General features: G+C 48.7%; 1 protein-coding gene across 2 annotated transcripts; it reads left to right on the top strand.

Moving 5' to 3' along the window:
* On the top strand, positions 1–17,116 carry LOC108511925 (VQ motif-containing protein 10-like). 2 transcript variants are annotated; one of them, XM_026800517.2, is made up of 2 exons: positions 1–405; positions 16,611–17,116. In XM_026800517.2, the coding sequence occupies exons 1-2, from the start codon at positions 126–128 to the stop codon at positions 16,676–16,678; spliced, it is 348 nt and encodes a 115-aa protein (XP_026656318.2). In that variant the 5' UTR covers positions 1–125; the 3' UTR covers positions 16,679–17,116. The 2 variants fall into 2 exon arrangements, with proteins under 2 accessions (XP_026656318.2, XP_038975485.1); XM_039119557.1 differs by lacking the exon at positions 16,611–17,116 and adding an exon at positions 1,286–1,326 and having other exon boundaries at positions 2–405.
* Positions 17,117–24,304: the final 7,188 nt, after the last annotated feature.

The following is a 24,304-nucleotide window of genomic DNA, read 5'->3' as shown; positions in this document are numbered from 1 at the left end:
TCACACGCACAGAGACACACACACAGAGAGAGAGGGAGAGAGAGAGACAGAGAGGGAGAGAGAGGCTACATGACTCCCATCATCTAATCATCAGAACAAAAGGAGTTCCACTACTCCTCTATTCGATGTCGAGCGAGGGAACGAAGGTGAGGATAATTGAGACCCAGTTCGTGGAAACGGACGCCAGCCACTTCAAATCCATCGTCCAGAGCCTCACCGGGAAGGACTCGACGACGGTGGCGGCGAAGGCATCTGAGGACCCCAGCGGCTCCGGACGTAAGACCGGGAGGGCTCAAGAATCTATTGGTCCGGCAGGAGGGGGACGAGAGCGAGGAAACGATCCAGCGCCAGCCACACGGGTGCAAGAGAGGGAGCCCATGGGAGCGCCAACCTTGGACGAGCTGCGTAAGTTCTTAGGGGATTAGAATCACCGCAACATTAGCTCCTTGTATTAATTATGGCGTTCTTTAGTGGGTGGAGATCAGATGCATATTAGGTTAACCTGTTCATTAATTTAGACCTTTTCCTGCAACAAAAAAAATAAAAAAGAGCAGGATAGCCTTGTTCATTGGGGGCGTGCACTTTTATTCTTTTTTAATACCTTTTGCTTGTTTAGATAATATCTTTCTTTATTCTTTCTGATATTTGCATTCTTTGGGATGATTTATATGTGCAAAGATATACAGTGCACCGATTGGGAATTGGGATAGGAAGATTGATGCGTATATATTGTTTGATGCATGTAATAGCTATGCTGTGATGCAGTCAATTGAATGAGCTTACAAGATAGTATTGAAATTTATTGGAACAACTTCCTCAATATTTCATAGGTAAGCATCAGTGGATAAGTCAGTAGGTTTCTCTGTCTTCATTCTCCGTTGGGCAGAGATTCCAGATTCGACCACAAAAAAAAAGGAAAAGAAAAGTGGAAATATATTTCTTAAGAAGTCTGCATATCTGTTTGTGCGTGTGTTCACAGTGGAGATTTGTATTGCAGGAACATAAGATTATATGTGAGAAAATACTGTTGAAAACTTTTTTAGCTATCTCATGAGGTAGTCATTGAGAATGTATAAGAGATTATAACTAAAATGATACAAAAATAGAATGATATAATAAATAGATCCTTAAGATCAATTCTAAATTTATGCTATTTAAAATTTAAATTTTAAAATTTTTAAAATTATGGATTTTTGGTATGTGGCTTGATATGGTATTGAAATGAAGATACTGCCAATATATACACGATCACTATAGATCTAATCAAAAGATTGGGTTTGCGCAGGAGAATCTCATCTTATGAGCAAGCTTTAGGTGGGAAGGCCTAGGGGTGGCAATCGGGTCGGGTCAGGCATAAACAGGTCGGGTCAAATACAGGTCGGGTCAGAAAACTATAAATCTGAATCCGACCTATTTATTAAACGGGTCAGGAATTACAAACCTGAACCTGACCTGTTTATTAAACAGGTAACCCGACCCGACCCGTTTAACCTGTTTAATAAACAGATAATCTGTTTACCCAACCCGACCCGACCTGTTTAACCTGTTTGCCCAACCTGACCCGTTTAACCTGTTTAGACCTGTTTAATCTGCCCAACCCAACCTGTTTAACATGCCCAACCCGACCTGTTTAGACCTGTTTAGACCCGTTTAACCTGTTTAGACCTGTCTAACCTGTTTAACCCGTTTAACCTGTTTAGACCTGTTTAACCTGCCCAACAGTTAAACGGGTTAAACGGTTTAAACGGGTCAGACATCTAAAACCCGTATTCGACCCAATTAATAAACAGGTTAAACGGGTCGACCTGTTTACGATTCGAACCTGTTTAGGCCAAACCCAAACCTGTTTATGGCGGGTCGAACACGGGTCGGATTGGCGGGTCGGGTCATATTTTGCCACCCCTAGGAAGGCCTTCCGTCTCTCCTTTTAATATTAGCATATATATAATGGAGCAAATATAATCACCAGGCTTTTTCTTGTATTATTGCTGCCAAATACTTGCACGGGGAAAAGAGAGATGGATGGATTACGGCCACCTGCAAGCTTTTGCCCGCAAAATAGCAATATCCTTTGGAAGACACCTGCTGGTATAAGAGGTGAAAAATGACCAACTACCCTATAGAGAATTTGAAATCGCTAGAAGCTCAGAACATCCTTAAGAGTTGGATTGTGGTATGTTAAAAAATGCTCTGAGGATTAATAGTATTGCTCCAACCATTGTTATGCCAAAGTGTACTAATCTGAGTGTAGTCAAAATTGTATGCTCTCGGTGATGAATATGAACTAAGAACTCTTGGTTTCGGCTCCACAATGCCCAATAAATTTAAACTAACTTCTGAGGCATTAGAAAAATACCTCACATATGCTTTTTTTAATTACTTTTTCAGTTAATAATGTAGACAATTCCAAGGCTAGATATATGGCTATTTTTTAGGCTAGCAAGGATAAGAGAAGGAAGAAAGCCTCCTTCCCTAGTGCAACAGTCTCTCATACAAGGTTATTGCGGCATCCACCAGAGAGAGCAATTAAGGTTGCCTCTGAGTCATTCTTTCCAGCCATCCAAGGTTTGTATCTGTGGTCTTAGTTTAATTAACTTAAACGATGGATCCAGATTGCACGTAGGCCTGTCACATAATCTCATACCTTTTTCAGTGAAGATGATGTTGCCTTTCCATGCTTTTAAGCTGCAGTAACTATGTCCCCTCATAGTTTGAATTTATGGACAGTATCTCTTCTCTTGTTGCACTCCAAATGTATAAAATGGGACACTTAAGCCTTAAGTAGATCTTTGGATTAGTCCAGAAGCACCTACTGTCTGTACGCAGTTCCACCTTTTCTTTCACCAGAATACTGCATTGTCTTTTCTTCTTTTAATCACAATATGCAAGGTTAAGCTAGTCACCTTCAATCATTCAAAGGTTATGTTTAGTGTTTGAATGATCATATGATGGCAATATCCACATATAGGTCGCACCTGTGATCAACTGGTGACCATCAGAACACATTCAACGGTTAATTGAATTCCTTGGTTGGGATGTTGGTTTGGTCATACTGACCTTTCAAGCCATAACTTTTTGTTACTCTTCATGGAAAGGATCAGAATTGATCCAATAGGGAGACACATGTAATTAGTGCCCAAACTGTCAAATTGAACACATGAAAAAAATTAAAAGAATCATAAAATTATATTAGGTTTTGTTGGGGAGAATAAGATTTTTTTTCCAAATGACATAAATGCCCCTAAGAAGCCGTACAACTTCCGACCCCGGACGGCCGAAGTCGGCGTCCGACTTCGGAACGCCCGACCTCAAGACGACCGACCTCGAGACCTCCGACCTAAGAAAAACCCCGATGTTCGAGGTCTACTCTTGTCAGCCACCTACTACGGCCGTGCGCCTCTAAGGTCTGGCCGAGGACCATACCCTGACGCCCCTCTGGCATTTATTGCGCATGGTCGCTGTAACTCTCCGGCTTACTCCACAATAAATGCGGATCTCCGGCTTACTCCACAATAAATGCGGATCTCCGGCTTACTCCACAATAAATGCGGATCTCCGGCTTACTCCACAATAAATGTGCATGGCTCCTGTCATCTACGGACTCTCAGCTCTCCACGGCAAATCAGCCCAGCAGAGTCTAGTCAACTATGATAAGTCTCCGATCTCGGCCATACCTCCGACACCAATGCAATAATTCGCCTGATAGCGTGCTAGTTCGGGCTGTACGACGCCCTCACCGCCGACATCAGTGCAATGATCCGCCTGACCGTGCGCCGACCCGAACGACATGCCGAGCCGTACTACGGCTTCGCCTTGTTACATCGCAGGTAAACCGACCCCCGCCTATAAAAGGGAGCCTTGGCCTCTCAGGAGGGGGTTGGAAGATTGATGCACTCTACAGACACTGTTCATCTCCTTTCTACACTACTTGCCCCCTCCCTGACTTGAGCGTCGGAGGGCCGGCGCCGGAAAACCCGGCCACCGGCTCGTGTGCAGGCACCCAGACGGAGGACGCCGCCAGCTGACGGATCGCCGCCTCGTCGCGTGGGCCAGCCGTCCCTTCTCTCCGACCGCCCCAGACGGAGGACGCCGCCCGCCGACGGACCGCCGCCCCGCCGTGAGAACTCGCCGCTCCCTCTCCTCGACCGAAGATTGCCCCGGGTCCAATTTCCAGCAACAGTTGGCGCTAGAGGAAGGGACCGAGTAGCAGTCATGAAGTTGAGAAGTAAGGGAGCCTCTAACATCTCCCGGCGTCCCCCGCAAAGCCCTGGACACTCTGTCCAGAATTCTCCAACTCCGGCTGACCCAGTTCCTCAGGTCCAGCCGGAACAGTTCGACGCCTTGGTACAGCAAGTCCAGGCCCTGGCCGCCGCCGTTCAGAGTCTGCGGCGCGAGGAAGCCTTACCTACGCTCCCCCCACGGGCTCAGGCCCCGCCGAAGTGTCTCCCCAACGGCCCGGTTTTTCCAAGCCAAAACTTGCATGGCTCTTCTAGAGCCAACAACGGAGAACGAGCTTCTCCCCGGAGGGAGTTACCGGGAGAAGGTTTCGATCGGAGACCCCAACTTTCTGAGGCAGAGTCAGCCCCAGATCACCGTGAGCCGGCGCAAACCACAGCGACAATCCCACGGGTGGGGGAGCTCGACCGGAAAGTTGAGCATCTGGAGCGTCAGATTGCGGCGCTCCACAGCAAGAAGGCAAGACAAGAGGGAGACTTTGAGTTCACCACCAAGTCCCCCTTCTCCCGCCAGATCGAGGATGAGCCGGTTCCCGCGAGGTTCAAAATGCCTCAGGTGGAACCCTACAACGGGACGACCGACCCTCTCAACCACCTGGAGAGCTATCGGGCCCTCATGGCCCTACAAGGGTCCTCGGAGGCCATACTCTGCAAGGCCTTCCCAGCGACCCTCCGAGGGACCGCTCGGCTTTGGTTTTCTGGACTGAAGCCGAATACGGTGTCCTCTTTTGAGCAGCTCGGCAGGCAGTTCGCCACCAACTTCGCTGCCAGCCGGCGCCAGCGACGGACGTCAGACTCCCTCCTCGACATCAAACAGAAAGAGGGGGAGCCCCTCAAGGAGTACCTGGACCGCTTCACCGCCGCCACATGGGAGGTTCGCGAGCTAGACCAGTCGATGGCTATGTCGGCTCTGAAGACTGGAGTTCGCTCCTACCGATTCCTCTTCTCTATCGAGAAGAGTTTCCCGGCCGACTTCACTGAAATGTTGGCCCGAGCCCGGAAGTATGCCAAGGCCGAGGAGGCAGTTGCATCCAGGCGGGGGGCAATTGAGCCCGCCTCCAAGAAGCAGAAGAAACGCCGCGAGGAGCGCGGCCGACAAAGGAGCCGATCCCCCCGCCGAGAGAAGAACCTCCCCAGACTGAGAAGTCCGCCCCGACAGCAGAGGCGATCTCAGCAAAGGACCCCTCCTCGGCCGAGGTCCCCACCACGGCCTCGGACGTACCCGAGAAAGTACGAGAACTACACATCCGTCAACGCTCCCCGGGCCGAAATCCTGATGGAAATCGAGGGTCGGGACTTCTTCCGACCCCCGCCTCCTATGCGAGACACGGGATTCCCCCGGAATCCCAGGAAGTATTGCCGCTTCCACCGAGATCGTGGGCACGACACGGAGGACTGCTACCAACTCCGGGATGAGATAGAAGCACTCATCCGACGGGGAGTACTCAACCGGTTCGTGAGGAACCGACCTGAGGAAAGGAGGCCGGCGGAGAATGTCGCACCAACCGAAAATCCGGGCGACAACAGGCCCATCGCCGGCACCATCAACATGATCGGGCGGGCCTCGGCAGGAACGGCCGCCCAGGGAGCACCCCCAAAGCGCCCACGTACTGGTGAAGTCATCTCGTTCTGGGACGAGGACTTAGAAGGGGTCGAAACCCCCCATGATGACGCTGTGGTCATCTCTATGATTGTAAATAGGTTTGATGTAAAGCGTGTCCTAGTTGACAATGGAAGCTCAGCCAACATTTTGTATTATCATGCCTACCAAAAAATGGGATTGACAGAAGGGCATCTCCGGAGAGTCAATGCCCCGTTGGTTGGGTTTACCGGAGATGCAGTCCCGGTTGAAGGTGAGGCTAGCTTCCTTGTCACAGTCGGCCTCGCCCCCCGGGAGAGCACTGTGAGGATGGACCTCCTGGTGGTCCGTCTGCCCTCGGTCTACAACGCCATCCTTGGGCGCCCAGGGCTAAATGCCCTTCGAGCCGTGGTTTCAACTCGCCATTTGCTCATGCGGTTCCCCACCGACCAAGGAGTAGGCGAGGTCCGCGGAGACCAGCTGGTCGCCAAGCAATGCTACATGGCGGCCCACACAGTAAAGCAACCAGCCGAGGCGCCGGACCACCCGATGGGCCCTTCGCTGCCCATAGAAACCCTCGATGCGAGGGACACCCTCTGGAAGAAGCAAGTAGAGCCCGGTGAGCTCCTTATTCAAATCCCACTACAAGAAAATTTTCCTGAGCTAACTGTGCAGGTCGGCTCCGGCCTCGGCGCCCGCGAGAGGGATTGCCTTGTCAGCTTCCTGCGGGACAACGCTGACATCTTCGCCTGGTCGCCTGCGGACGTGCCGGGAATTGACCCTGGAGTCATGGTCCACCGACTCCAGGTAAGGCCGACCAGCAGGCCTGTGAAGCAGAAGAAAAGAGGCTCTGCTCCGGAATGACAACGGGCTGCAGCTGAAGAGGTGGACAAGCTCCTCGGAGCCGGTTTCATCCGGGAGGTCTCCTACCCGGACTGGCTCGCCAACATAGTCCTCGTAAAGAAGGCCAACGGAAAATGGCGTATGTGCGTGGACTACACCGACTTGAACAAGGCCTGCCCAAAAGACAGCTTCCCCCTCCCGAGCATCGACCAGCTCGTCGACTCCACTTCAGGACACCAACTGCTAACTTTTATGGACGCCTTTTCAGGATACAATCAAATCCGAATGGCGCCAGAAGACGAGGAGAAGACGGCCTTCATCACCGACAAGGGCACCTACTGCTACAAGGTGATGCCCTTCGGCCTGAAAAACGCTGGGGCCACCTATCAGAGACTGGTCAGCCAAATTTTTAAAGACCAGATTGGCCGGAACATGGAAGTCTATGTGGACGACATGCTGGTAAAGAGCCGAGCGGCGGAACACCACATAGCCGATCTCAACGAGACATTCGCCAAGCTCAGAAGGTACCAAATGAAACTCAATCCGGCGAAGTGCGCGTTCGGGGTCACCTCGGGCAAGTTCCTGGGTTTCATAGTGACCCAGCGCGGAATTGAAGCCAACCCGGAGAAAATCCGAGCACTGCAAGAGATGTCGCCTCCAAAGACAGTTAAGGAGGTGCAACGGCTCGCGGGGCGGGTTGCCGCCCTGGGAAGGTTCGTCTCTCGGTCAGCCGAGCGATGCCTCCCCTTCTTCAAGAGCCTCAAACGGCCGAAAGACTTCCGGTGGACAGAAGAATGCCAGCAGGCCTTTGAAGAGCTTCGGAGCCTTCTGGCCTCTCCCCCGCTGCTCACCAAGCCCCAGAAAGGCGAGGTCCTTTACTTATATCTGGCCGTCTCCCCAGCTGCAGTAAGCTCAGTCCTCGTCCGGAAAGAGGACAAGCTCCAAAAGCCGGTCTATTACACCAGCCGGGTTCTCAGGGATCCTGAGACCCGATATTCTAAACTTGAGAAGACCATCTTCGCTCTCATCATCTCGGCTCGGAGACTCAGGCCTTACTTCCAAGCCCACACGATAGCTATATTGACCAACCAGCCTATGAAGCAAATATTGCAGAGGTCGGATCGTGCAGGAGGATCGCCAAATGGGCGGTCGAGCTCGGAGAATTTGACCTCGAATATCGGCCCAGGCCGGCTATCAAAGCTCAGATACTCGCCGACTTCATCGTGGAGTGCACCCTTCCGGACAACCCCGAGAGGCCACCCGAATCCGTAGAGGAGGCCCCGAGGCAGCCATGGGTCCTGCACTCGGATGGGTCTTCGACCTCGGGGGGTAGCGGGGCCGGACTTATCCTCACCAGTCCAGACGGAGTGGTGGCCGAGCAAGCTTTGCGCCTCGAATTTCCGGCCTCGAACAATGAGGCCAAGTATGAGGCTCTCATCGCCGGGCTCAAGCTGGCGAAAGAACTAAGAGTGGAAGACCTGACGGCCTTCAGTGACTCCCAGCTGGTGGTGAACCAGGTCCAAGGAGATTTTGGAGCTAAAGAGCCATCCATGCAAAAGTATCTCCAAAAGGTGCGGGAACTCATATCTGCCCTGAATTCTTTCAATATTCAATACATCCCCAGAGCGGAAAACCTCAGGGCAGACCAGCTATCCAAATTGGCAACCTCCCGCATGAGCGAGCTTCCCAAGGGAACAGCGCTCGAGTATCTTCGGATCCCCAGCACGGAGGAACCCGAGCCCACCATGTGCATCGACTCCGAGCCAAGCTGGATCGATGGGCTCGTCTGCTACCTTCAGGACGGAACCCTACCTCACGACGAGACGGAAGCTCGCCGAATCAAGCGCCAGGCCCCCCGGTATGTCTTATACGAGAATAGACTCTACCGGCGATCATTTACTTCTCCCCTTCTCAGATGCCTCCGCCCCTCCGAGGCGGACTATGCCCTCCGAGAGGTCCATGAAGGGATCTGCGGAAATCACCTGGGGGGTCGGGCATTAGCCCATAAGGTCCTGCGACAAGGATATTATTGGCCCACACTCCGGAAGGATGCAACGGATTTCGTCCGGAAGTGCGATCGGTGCCAACGAAACGCCAATGTCCAGCGCCGACCTTCAGCTCTGCTGACCTCCATCATCGCCCCCTGGCCGTTTGCCCAATGGGGGATCGACATCCTGGGGCCCTTTCCCCTGGCCACCGGACAGAGAAAGTTCCTGGTCGTCTCCATCGACTACTTCACCAAATGGGTCGAGGCCGAACCCGTCGCCCGGATCACCGAGCAAAAGATGCGAGACTTCGTGTGGAAGTCCATAATCTGCAGATTCGGACTACCCCGTATCCTTATATCTGACAATGGTCGACAATTTGACAATGTTCATTTCAGGGAATTTTGCTCTGAGCTCGGCATTGATCACCGTTTCACCTCAGTCGCTCACCCCCAGACAAACGGGGAAACTGAGGTAACTAACCGCACTATTTTGCAGGGGCTCAAGGCTAGGCTTGATCGGTCCAAAGGACAGTGGGTCGAGGACTTGTATAATGTCCTTTGGGCGTACCGGACCACGTTCCGACTGCCCACAGGAGAGACCCCCTTCAACCTAGCATACGGCACTGAGGCCGTCATCTCGTTGGAGATCGGCCTGCCTTCTCCAAGGGTGGAGCATTACGACCCCGACACCAATTCTTCCCAGCTCAGGAGCAACTTGGACCTCGTCGAAGAGACAAGAGAGGTTGCCCGGGTCCGCATGGCGAGATACCAACAGCGAACGGCCCAATACTACAACTCTAGAGTCAAGCCCAAGCTCTTCAAAGTGGGGGACCTCGTCCTCAGGAGAGCCGAGGCTTCTCAACCGACTGAGCAAGGAAAGCTCGCCCCAAATTGGGAAGGGCCGTATCAGATCGCCCGGGTACAACGACCAGGGGCGTATAAATTAAAGTCCCTAGAGGGGACCCTGATCCCGCGAAGCTGGAACTCCCAGAATCTACGAATGTACTACCAGTAAAACCCCTAGGGGTTCAAGACAATCAGGACAATGGACTCAGCTTCCTTTTCGCAAACAATTCTCTTATCTTGATGGCTGTAATTCTCTTCTAATATTGGGTCGTCTGTGATCCTCAGATTCCCCGGCCAAAATCGGGATGCCTCGAGGCTCGACCGTAGAGTCCCAAACTCCCTCAACCTCGGAAAGAATCGTAGGACGACGAAACATCGACTTGGCGCGAAATTCCCTCGACTAAGGTCAGAATGCCCCGGTTCGTCGGGATGCCCCGAGACGTCGGGATGCCCCGGCTATAGGGATGTTCGAGACGTCAAGATATGAGTACGGTCCTCTCTGACCAGACGAGCTCGGCTCGTTCTCCATCAACTTCCATCTATGAGCACGGTCCTCTCTGACCAGACGAGCTCGGCTCGTTCTCCATCAACTTCCACCTATGAGCACGGTCCTCTCTGACCAGACGAGCTCGGCTCGTTCTCCATCAACTTCCACCTATGAGCACGGTCCTCTCTGACCAGACGAGCTCGGCTCGTTCTCCTACCTCGACTAAGGTCGGGATGCCCCGAGGGTCGACCGTAGAGAACCAGACTCCCTCGACCTCGGGAAGGCGCCGTAAGGGGTGGAAAGGGTGGCTCCACCCGGGGCGCCACAAAGTGGACCCCCGGGAGCGGTCGACGATCCCCGATCCCCGAAGCGAGCGATCCCTCGACTAAGGTCGGGATGCCCCGAGGGTCGACCGTAGAGAACCAGACTCCCTCGACCTCGGGAAGCGTCGCAGGTCGGTAGAGCGTGCCCAGACCCGCCGACTTGACGAACGATCCCTCGACTAAGGTCGGGATGCCCCGAGGGTCGACCGTAGAGAACCAGACTCCCTCGACCTCGGAAAGAAGCCGTAAGGGGTGGAAAGGGTGGCTCCACCCGGGGCGCCACGAAGTGGACCCCCGGGAGTGGTCGACGATCCCCGATCCCCGAAGCGAGCTGTTCCTCGACTAAGGTCGGGATGCCCCGAGGGTCGACCGTAGAGAACCAGACTCCCTCGACCTCGGGAAGCGTCGCAGGTCGGTAGAGCGTGCCCAGACCCGCCGACCTGACGAACGATCCCTCGACTAAGGTCGGGATGCCCCGAGGGTCGACCGTAGAGTCCCAAACTCCCTCGACCTCGGGAGGCACCACAGGTCAGCAAAGCGTCCACGGACTCGCCGACCTGACGCAAGATCCCTCGACCAAGGTTGAGGCGCCCGAGGTCCTACCATGGGGTCTGAAACTCCCTCGACCTCGTAGAGAGCTACAATTCAATAAAGCCTCGCCAAATCCTCTCAACCTCGGTGGGCGCTGTTGGGTCCGTGAGAAACCCGAGCCCCCCTTTAAGTCAAAATGACTCCGGAGGTCGACGAGGAAAGGAGGCAACCTACTCCACCATGCGAAGCATAACTCCGAGAATGCAAGAGGTACGTCTAACTAGACGCCCTCCTTGTCAAATTTTATCTACATACTGCTGAGCGGAATCTCAACGTTGGAGTCTTATCACGCCCCAAAGCCGGGCTTCTCCAATAGGTCGGCTTAAGACCGACCCCCTAACTACGCTATGTATGCTCCGATCGTCAAGTCTCCGCAATTTGTACAAAGGCTTCATAAATTAGGGCCCAACTCGGCTCTTCTACGTAAACTCCGACGTCCGGCTGAGAAAGTGGTCCCGGCCACGAGTGTACTAGCCAAACACGGGTACCAAGGCAATCTCTGGAAATCCCGGCCTTGCTCACCGAAATCTCGGCAGAATCCGAGAACGATAACTACGAAAACCTTCGGCAATAACTTGTTTATTAGCCCGCGCTCCCTACGAGGGGTTCGGAGTCGAGTTCGGAAATTCGGCTAAACTCCCCGAATAGCAGCACGCACAGACCTAGTCCGGTCTTACTTAAAGGGCCAAGGCCCGACCTCGAGCCCTTGAGATTTTCCTGAAGGCTAAACGTGATGACTTTCACGACACTCAGATCCGAGCTATAGGACTTAGAGAAATTTTCTAAAAAACCTAAGACTCGGAGCTCCTTTTGGTCGGAATGACTGGAACCCGAGAAGGCTAAGACATAGCCCGGAAAAAGAGGGCAACTTCGTTAAGCAGCCCGGAAATTAAAATGCAAAGTTAGAGGTCGTCGAGGCGGTTAGCTAAAGCTCTAGCCTCATTCACGACAACAGAGGGAAAGATGAACACGGAATGACAAAAATATCTTTTCATTAACAAAGGGCCGGAAGGCCAATTACAAAATTGGAAGTCGGCCACTCAAGGGCCGACCCCGGATACAACGAAAAAGAAAAGAAAAATACGCTAAGTCCTAAGCGGCGGGAGCAACATCCGGGGGGTCGTCCGGCACATTGATGACCTCATGATCTTCATCCGGAACAGGCTCGGGGTCGGGGGCAGGAGCTTCGGGCACCGGCTCCGGGACGGCGTCCACCTCGGCCGCTGGAGCCGCCTCCACGACACCGTCCGCCTAGGCCACCCCCGTCGAAGGCTCGGCGGGGTCTTGTTCATATATTCCCGCCTCGGATGTCAGGATGGCGGGAAGGGCTTCCACGTCGGACCCCTAGCCCAGGTCCTCCCTCGGACGGACCGTCGAAAGGTCGTACTGAGGGCAGTACCGGCGCATCTGCACCCGGAAGTTCTCGAAGCCCCGGAGGAAACCGTCCACCGTCTCCTCCTCCAACATGTCGCGGAACTCTTGCGACTCTTTGAAGAGTTCCACGGCATGTTCGGCTCGTTCGAGTGCCCTCCTCTCCCGGGCCTCAAGTTGCTCGATTCGGAGGCGGGAGACCCCGTCCTCATACTTGAGGGCCGCGACCTCGGCCTGGACCTCCCCCAAGCGCGCCTCCGTACCGCGCATGGCCGACCTGGTCAGGGCGTGAGCCGCCCTCTCCTCCTCAAGCGCCCCCGCCATAGCAAGGCGCTCGGCCTCGGTGGCCGTCCTCGGAGCCTCGGCATCGGCCAATGCCGCCTCCAGCTCGGCGACTTTCTTCTTGGCCGGCTCCAACTGTTGGCCGAGCCGCCAGGCCTCCTCTTGACAGCCTTGGGCGATAAACACCAAGGCGTCGAGCTCGTGGACATGCTGAAAAGAAAGGAACGAAGATATCGTGAGTTGAAAAGCATATGAACTCGCCAATGACTCAAGGCAATCAAGGAAAGAAACTTACTCGGGCAGTGTTGTAATAGGCGCCGTTGACGACCTCCTCCAGCGGAATGTTCCGGAACTCGGCCCGGTCCGCTGGGAGCATCGCACGCCGCAACACGGAGCGTGCGACCTCGGCATTACGAAAGGCCGAACTCCCCTCGGGAATAGGGGAGTCCGGCTCGACTGACTCTTCTCGGAAAGCCCGGGAAGAGCTCGGCACGATCGAGCCCGAGGTCCCGGAGCCGCTCGCTTCGGGGCCTCGGGCAGGCCCAGGTTCTGGCTGCTGCGGCCGGGCCATGGACGACTCCCCCCGCTGGGCAAGGGGGGCAGGGCAAGGAAGGGCCGATGGGCCCGCGTCGCTGGCGACCCGCGCCCGCCTCGGCTCGGCTGCAGAGGCCCCCGCCTCGGGGCCACTCCTCCCGGCCGACGTAGAAGCGCCGTCCGTCCTCGCCCTCTTCCGAGGCTGGGGCGCGGCTCCCCCGGCCTCGGCTTCTCGCCTTCTCAGGCGAGAAAAAAGTGATGTGTTGCTGGTCGGCAGGCGGGGAATATCTGAAATCAAAATTTCGTTAAGTGTCAGACCAGTGGCAGTGAAAGCAAAGAACGAAGAAAAAATAAAATAATGTAACCACCCTTACCCTCGGGGCGCGCCGAACTCAGACCTACGCTCGCCAGGGCGTCCTCCCGCAGGAGCTCGGTCAGGTCGTTGCCCCTCCCGAGGGCTCGCACAGAGTCCAGGGTCCTCAGCTCCCTCCTCGAGGGCTCGGAGAGCTTATTGAGGGTCTTCAACCGAGGGTCCCCCCACCTCGGGTCGAACCCCCAAGGCGCCTCGGACGCCAGGAAGAAAAATTTCCCCTTCCACTCGTGAATCGAGGAAGGGGCACCCTGGAAGAGTGACATACCGCCCCGAAAGGCGAAGTATAGCCACCCTGCGTCCGCCAGGTTCTTCTTTAACAGAAAACACCGGCGGAAAGGGCCTACCGAGATCGGGATCCCATGCCCGAGGCACAGGGATAAGAACCCGATTATGGTCCTCCACGAGTTCGGAGCCAACTGCGCCGGAACGAGCTGGTACTCGGCCAGCAGGTTGCTCACAAACTCGTGGGCGGGAAAGCGCAAGTCAGCCCACAGTGTCTCGCGGTAGACCGCGATCCGACCTGGGGGCGGCTGCGTCACCCTGTCTTCTGGCCCCGCGGTCTCAAGGCGAAACCCGGGCTGGAAGAAAAAACGGGAGCGGATCAACTCCAACTCCTCCCCCAACAAGCTCGACCCAACTTCTTCGGGGCCTAAACCCATTCCCACAAAAGAACGAAATAAAAGTTAAAAGCAGAAAATGGAAGCTGGGGAGGAGAAGAAAAGAGGAAACCCTAGTGAAAACAGGGTGAAAACCTACTGGACATCGCCGGAAATCGCTCCGGGCACCGACGGCAAGGTTCGGTTGAGGAAGGAAGTAAGGGAGAAAGATAACGAAAATGAGAAACAGCCAAACAAGACCTTTAGGGCAACCTCGAGGGGTTTATATAGACCCTCCTGACGGCCCAGATCGACGGGGTCGGTTCCCATCCCCCGATCGGGTTGCGCCACGTGTCGACCTCGGAAGCCGAGGCACCGTATTCACTCCGGATTAATAAATCGGGTACGAAATCGAAGCGTTGTCCCGTCGGATCTCGGGGCCTCATCATGGGTCCGCAAAATCAAATCATCTTGAGGAACGAGCGGACGCCGCCCCCGCTCCCCTCATTTAATAAGATCTGGGACACGTGGAGCCTCGATGTGGCCTCCACCTCTCCGGAATTATGATCCAGTAACACGAAATCGGAAGCGTCCGACCTTGGGTCACGCCGCGTGTCCGTTTTAAACCCCGTAACGGCACACTCATTAATGAGCGAGAAGCCTCGATTACGGGATCGAGGCACCGCCTAGACGAGCTCGAGGACCCCCATCATTAATCCGCCGTAAAGCGATCCTGGCGATTCAAGGGACGCCACCTCCGCTTCAAGAAGCGTAATGATACGAGCTTCATCATAAGCTCACTGAATAAAGCAGCCTCGAGACGCTAAAGGGCGCAGATTTCACCATGAAAGCTCCGAGAAGCGCAAGGGGGCGGACGTGACTCACCCCCCAACCTTAGTGACAGACTTTACTTCCCACGTCCGAGCCCACAAGTCGCTCGAACTCGGAAGTCGGGGGTAGTGTTGGGGAGAATAAGATTTTTTCCCAAATGACATAAATGCCCCTAAGAAGCCGTACAACTTCCGACCCCGGACGGCCGAAGTCGGCGTCCGACTTCGGAACGCCCGACCTCAAGACGACCGACCTCGAGACCTCCGACCTAAGAAAAACCCCGATGTTCGAGGTCTACTCTTGTCAGCCACCTACTACGGCCGTGCGCCTCTGAGGTCTGGCCGAGGACCATACCCTGACGCCCCTCTGGCATTTATTGCGCATGGTCGCTGTAACTCTCCGGCTTACTCCACAATAAATGCGGATCTCCGGCTTACTCCACAATAAATGCGGATCTCCGGCTTACTCTACAATAAATGCAGATCTCCGGCTTACTCCACAATAAATGCGGATCTCCGGCTTACTCCACAATAAATGCGCATGGCTCCTGTCATCTACGGACTCTCAGCTCTCCACGGCAAATCAGCCCAGCAGAGTCTAGTCAACTATGATAAGTCTCCGATCTCGGCCATACCTCCGACACCAATGCAATAATTCGCCTGATAGCGTGCTAGTTCGGGCTGTACGACGCCCTCACCGCCGACATCAGTGCAATGATCCGCCTGACCGTGCGCCGACCCGAACGACATGCCAAGCCGTACTACGGCTTCGCCTTGTTACATCGCAGGTAAACCGACCCCCACCTATAAAAGGGAGCCTTGGCCTCTCAGGAGGGGGTTGGAAGATTGATGCACTCTACAGACACTGTTCATCTCCTTTCTACACTACTTGCCCCCTCCCTGACTTGAGCGTCGGAGGGCCGGCGCCGGAAAACCCGGCCACCGGCTCGTGTGCAGGCACCCAGACGGAGGACGCCGCCAGCTGACGGATCGCCGCCTCGTCGCGTGGGCCAGCCGTCCCTTCTCTCCGACCGCCCCAGACGGAGGACGCCGCCCGCCGACGGACCGCCGCCCCGCCGTGAGAACTCGCCGCTCCCTCTCCTCGACCGAAGATTGCCCCCGGGTCCAATTTCCAGCAACAGGTTTTATGACTTTCTCTGTAACCAATGATGCATTGCCGACATGCAAGAAAGATCGAGACTACAAAAGAATGGAATTTATGTCACCTTAGTGTTCTAACTATCTCTTGAAGTGACGATCCCAGATATTAAACTATATCATATACATTGTGCGGTTGATTCATCTCAAGAAGCTGGTTTCTGAGGAAACGCACTCAAGAAACTGTTATAAGGAATTGACGCTCGTAGCATTGCCATATTACTCGTTTTTCAGTCACAATTTTAACCCCTCAAATACTCAAAAAATGTGAATTTCAGGTGTATGACTATAATTAACTATTATGGTTACATGTTGATCATATTCTTGACACTCCCTATAATTGTTTTTAGGATAATCTATGATTTTAAGCAAATGAAGGTGATCTCTCCATGGACTTTTATACATATTTATTGATCCTAGTTGGTAACTATCGCCATTTTAAAATTCTCATTGACCAGTATATGCATAGTTTGCATGCCACGTAGGAAAAGATGGCTGTTGAAAACAACCCTTGTTTAAACTTTTAGTTCCGGACTTGACTGAGAATAGCTATAATATCTTTTCCTCTTTCGAAGGCCGTCAGCAGCTGTGTCACCCACATCGGTTGTATACGAGATGGAACAGCAAGCGCTGGAGTGGATGAATGAAATCATGGCAACGAGACGGTCACAGCAAGCAATTAAAGTTCTTTCATTTACCAGCCGAACAGCCCTTGCTCCCACCAACTGTTGGCTGAGTCCCACCTTATGTGAGGTGGGACCCAGCTAAGTGAGAAAAAAAAAACAAAAAGAGGAAAAGAAGAGTTAGGATTTATTTTATTGGAGGGTGAAAAAGAAGAAAAATTGAGGAGCCTCCTTGGTGAAGTGCTTGTAGAATCCATCTCAAGAAGGAGGTGAAGATTTTATTCAAGGCATCTCAAGAGAAAGAAGAACTTTGTGCAAAGCTACACTCGGTGAGATTGTTCTCATTTTATTATTAAATTTTATGTCAGTTCTTTGTTTTTGATCCAAGAAAGAGTTTCTTGATGTATATGATCCTCTAGCCTAGCCTATAAAAGATACTTTGTAAGCCCATTACTGTTGATAGTGGAGATTTGAGGTGAACTTAGATCTGGTAATTTTTTCTCACATTGGAGGATTTTTCCACCTAAAAATTGTTGTTTCTTGCTTGTGTTTCTTGTGGTTTAATTTTGGTAGTTCTTGCATTGATTAGTTGTTATATTATTCTCATTCTACTCACAAAAAGGTAAGAAAATTGTTTGTCGAGTGAAGGGGTTTTTTCTAATAAGTGGTATTAGAGCAAGATTTTGTGCCTACAAGGTGTTTGATAAAATTCTTGTATGACTACAATGGAGGATTCTATGGGAGGCATGATCAAATTGACATCTTCCAACTATGTCATTTGAAAACCTAGGATGGAGGATATCCTTTATTGTAAGGATTTGTATAAATCTATCCATGGAGATGAGGCTAAGCTAAAAAAGAAAACCGACAAAGAATGGGAGATCATGAATAGAAATACAGTTGTACAAATTAGACAATGGATTGATCAAATTGTGTTCCATCATATTGCTCAAGAAACCAATGCCTGCTCTTTATTTTCAAAATTAGAGATCATATATGAGAGAAAGACTGTATAGAACAAAGCCTCTTTGATTAAGAGGCTTATCAACTTAAAGTACAAAGATGGAAGAAGTATGACAGAATACTTGAATAACTTCTAGGGCTTAGTGAATCAGTTGACTACTATGAAGCTTGTCCTAGATGAGGAGTTACAGGCTTTATTACTTCTTAGTTCTTTACCAGACAATTGGAAGACTCTTGTGGTGTCTCTAAGCAATTTTGCACCTGATGGCAAGGTCACTTTGGATATGGTAAAGGATAGAATGCTAAATGAAGAGGTTAGAAGAAAGGAACAGAAAATATCTCCTAAAGTTGAGGCTCTTGTGACATAAAGAAGAGGTAGAAGCAAAAGCAAGCATTCTTATAATAGAGATAAATCTAGGGGTAGGTCAAAATCAAGGAAAGACATAAAATGCTATCATTATGGTAAACTAGGACATATAAAAAGAGAGTCCAGAGTATTGAAAAGAGAATAGAGCATAGAAAAAGATGAAGCAAAAATAGAGAAAAAGGATGTTATAGTAGTTGCAGCTGATGTAGATGTCATTGTTGTTAGTGATGGTTTTGTTAATCTTTCATATGAAGATAGTAACTGGATGATCGATTCTGGTGCTTCTTTCTATGTCACTCCACATGATGGTTTCTTCACATCCTATACTCCCGGTGATTTTGGTTGTGTTAGGTTGGAAAATGATGGTTTATCCAAAGTTATTAGCATGGGGAGTATATGTTTAGAGATTAACACAGGTTGCAAGTTGCTACTCAAAGATATTAGACATGTTTCGGACATCCACCTCCATTTAATCTCTACTGGCAAAATTGATGATGAAGGTTATAGCAATCATTTTGGTGAAGAAAAATGGAAGCTCACCAAAGGCTCTTTGTTGATAGCAAAAGAAAAAAAAATAATACTCTCTACATGATGCAAGCAAAGCTAAAGAAAGAAAAGGTGAATGCAATTGATGATGATTTTTCTACAAAGCTTTGGCACAAAAGGCTTGGGCGCATGAGTGAGAAAGGACTTCAAATTTTAGCTAAGAAGGAGTTGCTACCAAATACTAACGGTGTGTCCTTGAAAACTTGTATTGATTATTTAACCGAAAAACAACATGGAGTTGCATTTCATAGAACACGTATATCTAAAAAAAATAATATTCTAGATTTGATACATAATGATGTATGCATGATGGATAGTAGAACTCTTGGTGATGCACTTTATTTTGTTACCTTTATTGATAATCATTCTAGAAAAATATGGGCTTTTGCTTTGAAATCTAAGGATCAAGTCTTGAATGTATTTAAATACTTTCATGTCATGGTTGAAAGAGAGACAGGCAAGAAGCTAAAGTGCATCAGGACAGATAATGGAGGTGAGTACAGAGGGCTATTTGAAAATATTGCAAAAACTATGGCATCAAGTTCCAAAAGATAGTTTCTAAAATACCAGAAAAAAATGAAGTTGCAGAGAGAATGAATAGAACAATTGTAGAGAGAATCAGTTGTATGCTCTCTCATGCAAAGCTACCAAAATCATTTTGGGGTGAAGCTATGAGGACCGCAGTGGATCTGATCAACCTTTCTCCATCGGCTCTTTTGGATGGTGCTGTGCCAGAAAGAGTTTGGACTAAAAAAAAATGTATTCTACAGTCATTTGAAGGTTTTTGGATGTAAGACATTTGTTCACATTTCAAAAGATGAAAGATCTAAGCTTAATGGAAAGTCTAAAGAATGTAGTTTCTTAGGTTATGGCCATGAAGAATTTGGATACAAGTTGTGGGATCCAAAAGACAAAAAGATGATCAGGAGTAGAGATGTTATCTTCTTTGAAGATCAGTTTATTGAAGACTTTGGAAAGCAAGAATAGTCGAAGTCCTTGAATAGTTCTCCAATTAATCTTGATCCAGTTCCTCCACCTATAGTACATGATGATGATAGGGGAGATGTGCAGGATGACAATGAGCATGGTGATATAGGTGCCAGTGAGGGTTCTATAGGTGATAATGGTCACAGTGAAGCTTCAGAATATGGTGAGCTATCAAGTCAGCATGATATGATAGAACCACAGGTTAGAAGGTCTACTAGACAGCACAAAGCATTATCTAGATATCCTGCTTCAGAGTATGTTCTTTTTACAGATGAGGGAGAGCTAGAATGCATCCAAGAAGTGCAAAATCATAAGAACAAGAATAAATGGTTTCAAGCTATGCAAAAGGAAATGAAATCCTTATATGAAAACCATATTTTTGATTTGGTGAAGCTTCTTAAGGGCAAAAGAGCACTCAAGAACAAATGGGTATACAGATTAAAGTTGGATGGGAGCGGGTTAAAACCTAAGTACAAAGCAAGACTAGTTATCAAAGGCTTTGGTCAGAATAAAGGTATAGATTTTAATTAAAGTTTTACTCCGGTTGTGAAAATGTCATCTCTTCGGATTGTATTGGGTTTGACAGCTAGTATGGACCTTGAGATTGAGCAACTTGATGTGAAGACAGTTTTCTTGCATGGAGACCTAGAGGAAGAAATTTGTATAGAGCAACCTGAGGGGTTTAAAACTAAGGGCAAAGAACATCTTCCTTGCAAGTTGAAGAAAAGCTTATATGGGTTTAAACAAGCACCAAGGAATGGTATAATTAAAAGTTTGATTCTTTCATGATGGGCCATGGCTACAAGAGGACAAAATCCGATCATTGCGTCTATGTGCAAAGACTTAGAGATGGTGATTTTATCATTCTATTACTTTATGTAGATGATATATTCATTATTGGCTGTGATATTAACAAAATTGATAAGTTGAAGAAAGACTTAAGCAAGTCTTTTGCCATGAAAGATATGGGCCCGAAAGCAAATGCTTGGCATGAAAATTTCTTGTGCTAGAAAGAACAAGAAGCTTTGGCTATTATAAGAAGGGTATATTGAAAGAATGCTTGAACGGTTTAATATAGAAAATGCTAAACTGATTTTCTCTCCACTTGCAAATTATTTTAAACTCACAAACAAGCAATGTCCTACAACTGAAAGGGAGAAAGAGGAGATGCAAAAGATTCCCTATGCTTTAGCAGTAGAAAGTTTGATGTATGCCATAGTGTGTACAAGACCAGACATAGCCTATGCAGTTAGTGTTGTAAGCAGATTTCTCTCGAATCTTGGCAAAGAACATTGGGCTACAGTCAAATGGATACTTAAATACCTCGGAGGTACTTCCAAAGCTTACTTATACTTTGAAAATGGAAAAACTATGCTAGAGAGATTCACAGATGCAGATATAGATGGTGATATTGATAGTAGAAAATCTACATCGGGATACATGATGATTTTTGCAGGAGGAGTTGTTTTATAGCAGTCTAAATTGCAGAAATGTGTTATTTTGTCTACTATAGAGGCTGAATACATTACAGTGACAGAGACATGTAACGAAATGTTGTGAATAAAAAGATTCCTCCAAGAATTGGGATTAAAACAAGAAAGGTATAATCTCTTGTGTGATAATCAGAGTGTCATTCATCTTAGCAAGAATTCTAGCTTTCATTCAAAGTCGAAACATATTGATGTGAGGTATCATTGGATTCGGGATGTGTTGGAAGAAAAGCTTTTGAATCTAGAGAAAATCTATATTGAGGAGAACATGTCGGATATAATGACTAAAATTTTTCCTAAGAAGAAGCATGATATTTGTATGCTTAAGGTAAGCTTGGTGAAGCTTCTCACATAAGGTGGGAGGGGGAGAATTGTTGGCTGAGTCCCGTCTTATATGAGGTGGGACCTAGCAACTTAAGTGGAAAAAAAAAGAAAAGAGAAACAAAAAGAGGAAAAGAGGATTTAGGGCTTATTCTATTAGAGGGTGGATGAGGAGAAAAAGAGAAGAGCCCCCTTGGTGAAGTGTTTGTGGAATCCATCTCAAGGAGGAGGTGAAGATCTTATTCAAGGCATCTCAAGAGGAAGAAGAACCTTGTGTAAACCTATACTTGGTGAGATTGTTCTCATTTTATTATTGGAGCCTATACACTTTTCATATCAACTCTTTGTTGTGATCCAAGGAAGAGATCCTTGATGTATGTGATCCTCTAGCTTAGCCTAAAGAAGATACTTTGTAAGCCCATTATTGTTAATAGTGGAGGTTTGAGGTGGACTTAGGTCGGGTAGTTTTTTCCTCATATAGGAGGGTTTTTCACCTAAAAATTATTGTCTCTTGTTTGTGTTTCTTGTGGTTTGGTTTTGGTAGTTCTTACATTGATTACTTATTATAGTATTCTTATTCTACTCACACAAAGAAAAATTGTTTGTCTAGTGAAGGGTCTTTCCTAATACCTACCCACTAAATAAAATGAAATGAGAAAAGCTTTCGTGATGATCAAATGGAGGTCATCATGATATTGATGAAATAAAAAGGAAAAGCCTACGTATCTGAGGAACTTCTTACAAGTTAACACCTGTTAACTATCAATATCTGGATTCAATCGTTGCTTATTCTTCTTGTTATCATGATTGGTGGTGGTCTGAATAGCGAGCTAGGGTTGTGGTTGGACCTATGGAGCCATACTGAGAGCACATTTTCTTTATGATCAATCCATTGGAAAGCTTAAACCTGCATTGGCTTCACCAGATAACTAAACCATAAACTCATGTATTAATTATTTATTCAAGACGGATGCAGTATGTGAGGAAGGATGGACTTCTGGGGGACTCTAGTCCCTAGTCGATGTGTGTCCTTGAGTTCATCAGTACTGAACACGCTCTTTCTTCCTCTACTTTTTTCCTGGGACGGTGTTCCCATCCCCTGTAATTAGGGTGCAAATTTTCAACTCTAAGCCCACTTCCAATTTTGCAAAGGCCTCTCATTTATTCTGTTGTTGCTGTTGTTGTTGTCGTTGTTGTTGATGATGAGTGTGTCGTATAATTTTGTCAACAAGTTTTCGGTAGCAGGGAACACTATCTAGTTGCTCCAAAATGAAACAACTAGAGAAATAAACAGGAAGCCCCAAGTCTAATTGGTACCAGCCAACTTTATAGGTAGGCTATTTCGATAGCTGAGTTCATGGCTGCATGGCATGGGTTGAACGTTGTCGTCGGTATGTTTCAGAATGACAAAATTTTGTTGGAAGGTAACTCAAAAACAGTGGCCATTGGATTATGGCAAAGACTCTTCACACCATCCGGTTTTGAGAAATATATATTAAGTTGCTTCGTTCCACATTATCCAACTTCTTCTGCTGTCATGTGTTCAAGGAAGCGAATCATGTGGCGGATTATCTGGCACATTCAGCAAGCTTTGATCAAGGTCTTCAAGTCTAGCATGAGAAATTTCCTCCTGTTCTAGCTCAATTCATTATTGTGGATGCAGAGGGCATTCCTTTCGTTCAGCTATAGAGATTTCCTCTCTCTGTTACCAAGAAAAGAAAAAAAAACTTTCTGGGTAGGCTTAATTAACCTAAAACTAGTTTGAGTTTGAGATTATACACTATGGGCTGGCTTAGGCCCATTTAAATAGGCCAGACTGGGGCACTAAGTAAGCTGAATGTATGGAAAGTCTTTAAAATTCAAAAGCAAGGTCATAGCATGGATGCAAATTATTAATTAATTGGTATTTAATTATTATAAGAAAGGTTACTTATGTTCAGTTTCACTCATCATCATAATATTTAATGGTACTATTGTTTGTCCTCTTTTTTTTCTTAACTTCAAATCACAAATTAGTAAGTACTCAACTTTGTGCGGGGAAGAAAAAATAATATATATTTGATAAAAGGGTTAGTAGAAAAAAAGCTATACAATGAAGAAAAGCACTCCCTCAAATGCCTCTAACGCCTAAACAATAATAATCTAGTCTATTGTTAAATGATGCATCCACTTGCGCAAAGCAATGCCACCCGTATTTTATCATGTTGGGAGGAAAGCAACGCGATGCCTCGGTGAAGAAAACATGGTGAAGATTAATTAAGTTAAAATATAGAAATCTCCATGCGAGAGAAATTTGGATCCGTGCGCATCAAACCTAGAAACCTCCTATATTAAAAAATCGTACGGAAGAACTATTAGAATAGAACTTATGGGTATATTTTGGCATAATTTTTATCTACTTTATTCTATATTATATCATCATACCTGATGTTTCAGCTAACTTACAGCTCTGAAATTAAAGCTTCACTTTCTACCAAAAAAGCTTCACTAGGAAAGTCAAACAAGAGAACTGGCCAACCCACTTTTAAGCTATCCTTCTCCACCCATGGATGCTACGAGGCCCAAGGCCTTTACCAACACAATTCCCGGATTCACTAAATGCATAAATGTTTTTTTTTTGTTCTTTCACCGAAACCTTCAATAAGTAAGATCAATCCTGCGAATTTGAGGAATCCCTACTCCACGTAGCATTCCAGAGGTGCAGTAAGTGTGTTTGGTAATGATGTTGGTCCCCGTAGATTCTATTAGCGAAGAAAATGCACGGGAGACAAGAGCACGTAGTAAACGCACCAGAGAGGGCGTGAGAAACGCACCCACTCAAACTTGCCAACCTCCGTGCTCGCCGCCCAATACTCTCCTTCCCTTCTTTCCATCCCCATTTCTCTCCCTTCACCCCTAAACTCATCTCCTCTCCCTTCCCCCACCCCACCCCTGATGGCCTTCACCACCCTCTCCCCCCACCGGCCCCGAAA

The sequence above is a fragment of the Phoenix dactylifera genome, unplaced genomic scaffold, assembly GCF_009389715.1.
Source record: "Phoenix dactylifera cultivar Barhee BC4 unplaced genomic scaffold, palm_55x_up_171113_PBpolish2nd_filt_p 000572F, whole genome shotgun sequence".
NCBI lineage: Eukaryota > Viridiplantae > Streptophyta > Magnoliopsida > Arecales > Arecaceae > Phoenix > Phoenix dactylifera.
The sequence above is the reverse complement of the archived record's forward strand: the minus strand, read 5'-3'. Positions and strand labels throughout refer to the sequence as shown.

Coding starts and splice junctions, on each gene's coding strand:
- LOC108511925 (XM_026800517.2), top strand. CDS start 126: ATGTCGAGCGAGGGAACGAAGGTGAGGATAATTGAGACCCAGTTCGTG. Junction 406..16,610: donor GCCAACCTTGGACGAGCTGC/GTAAGTTCTTAG, acceptor CCTCTTTCGAAG/GCCGTCAGCAGCTGTGTCAC.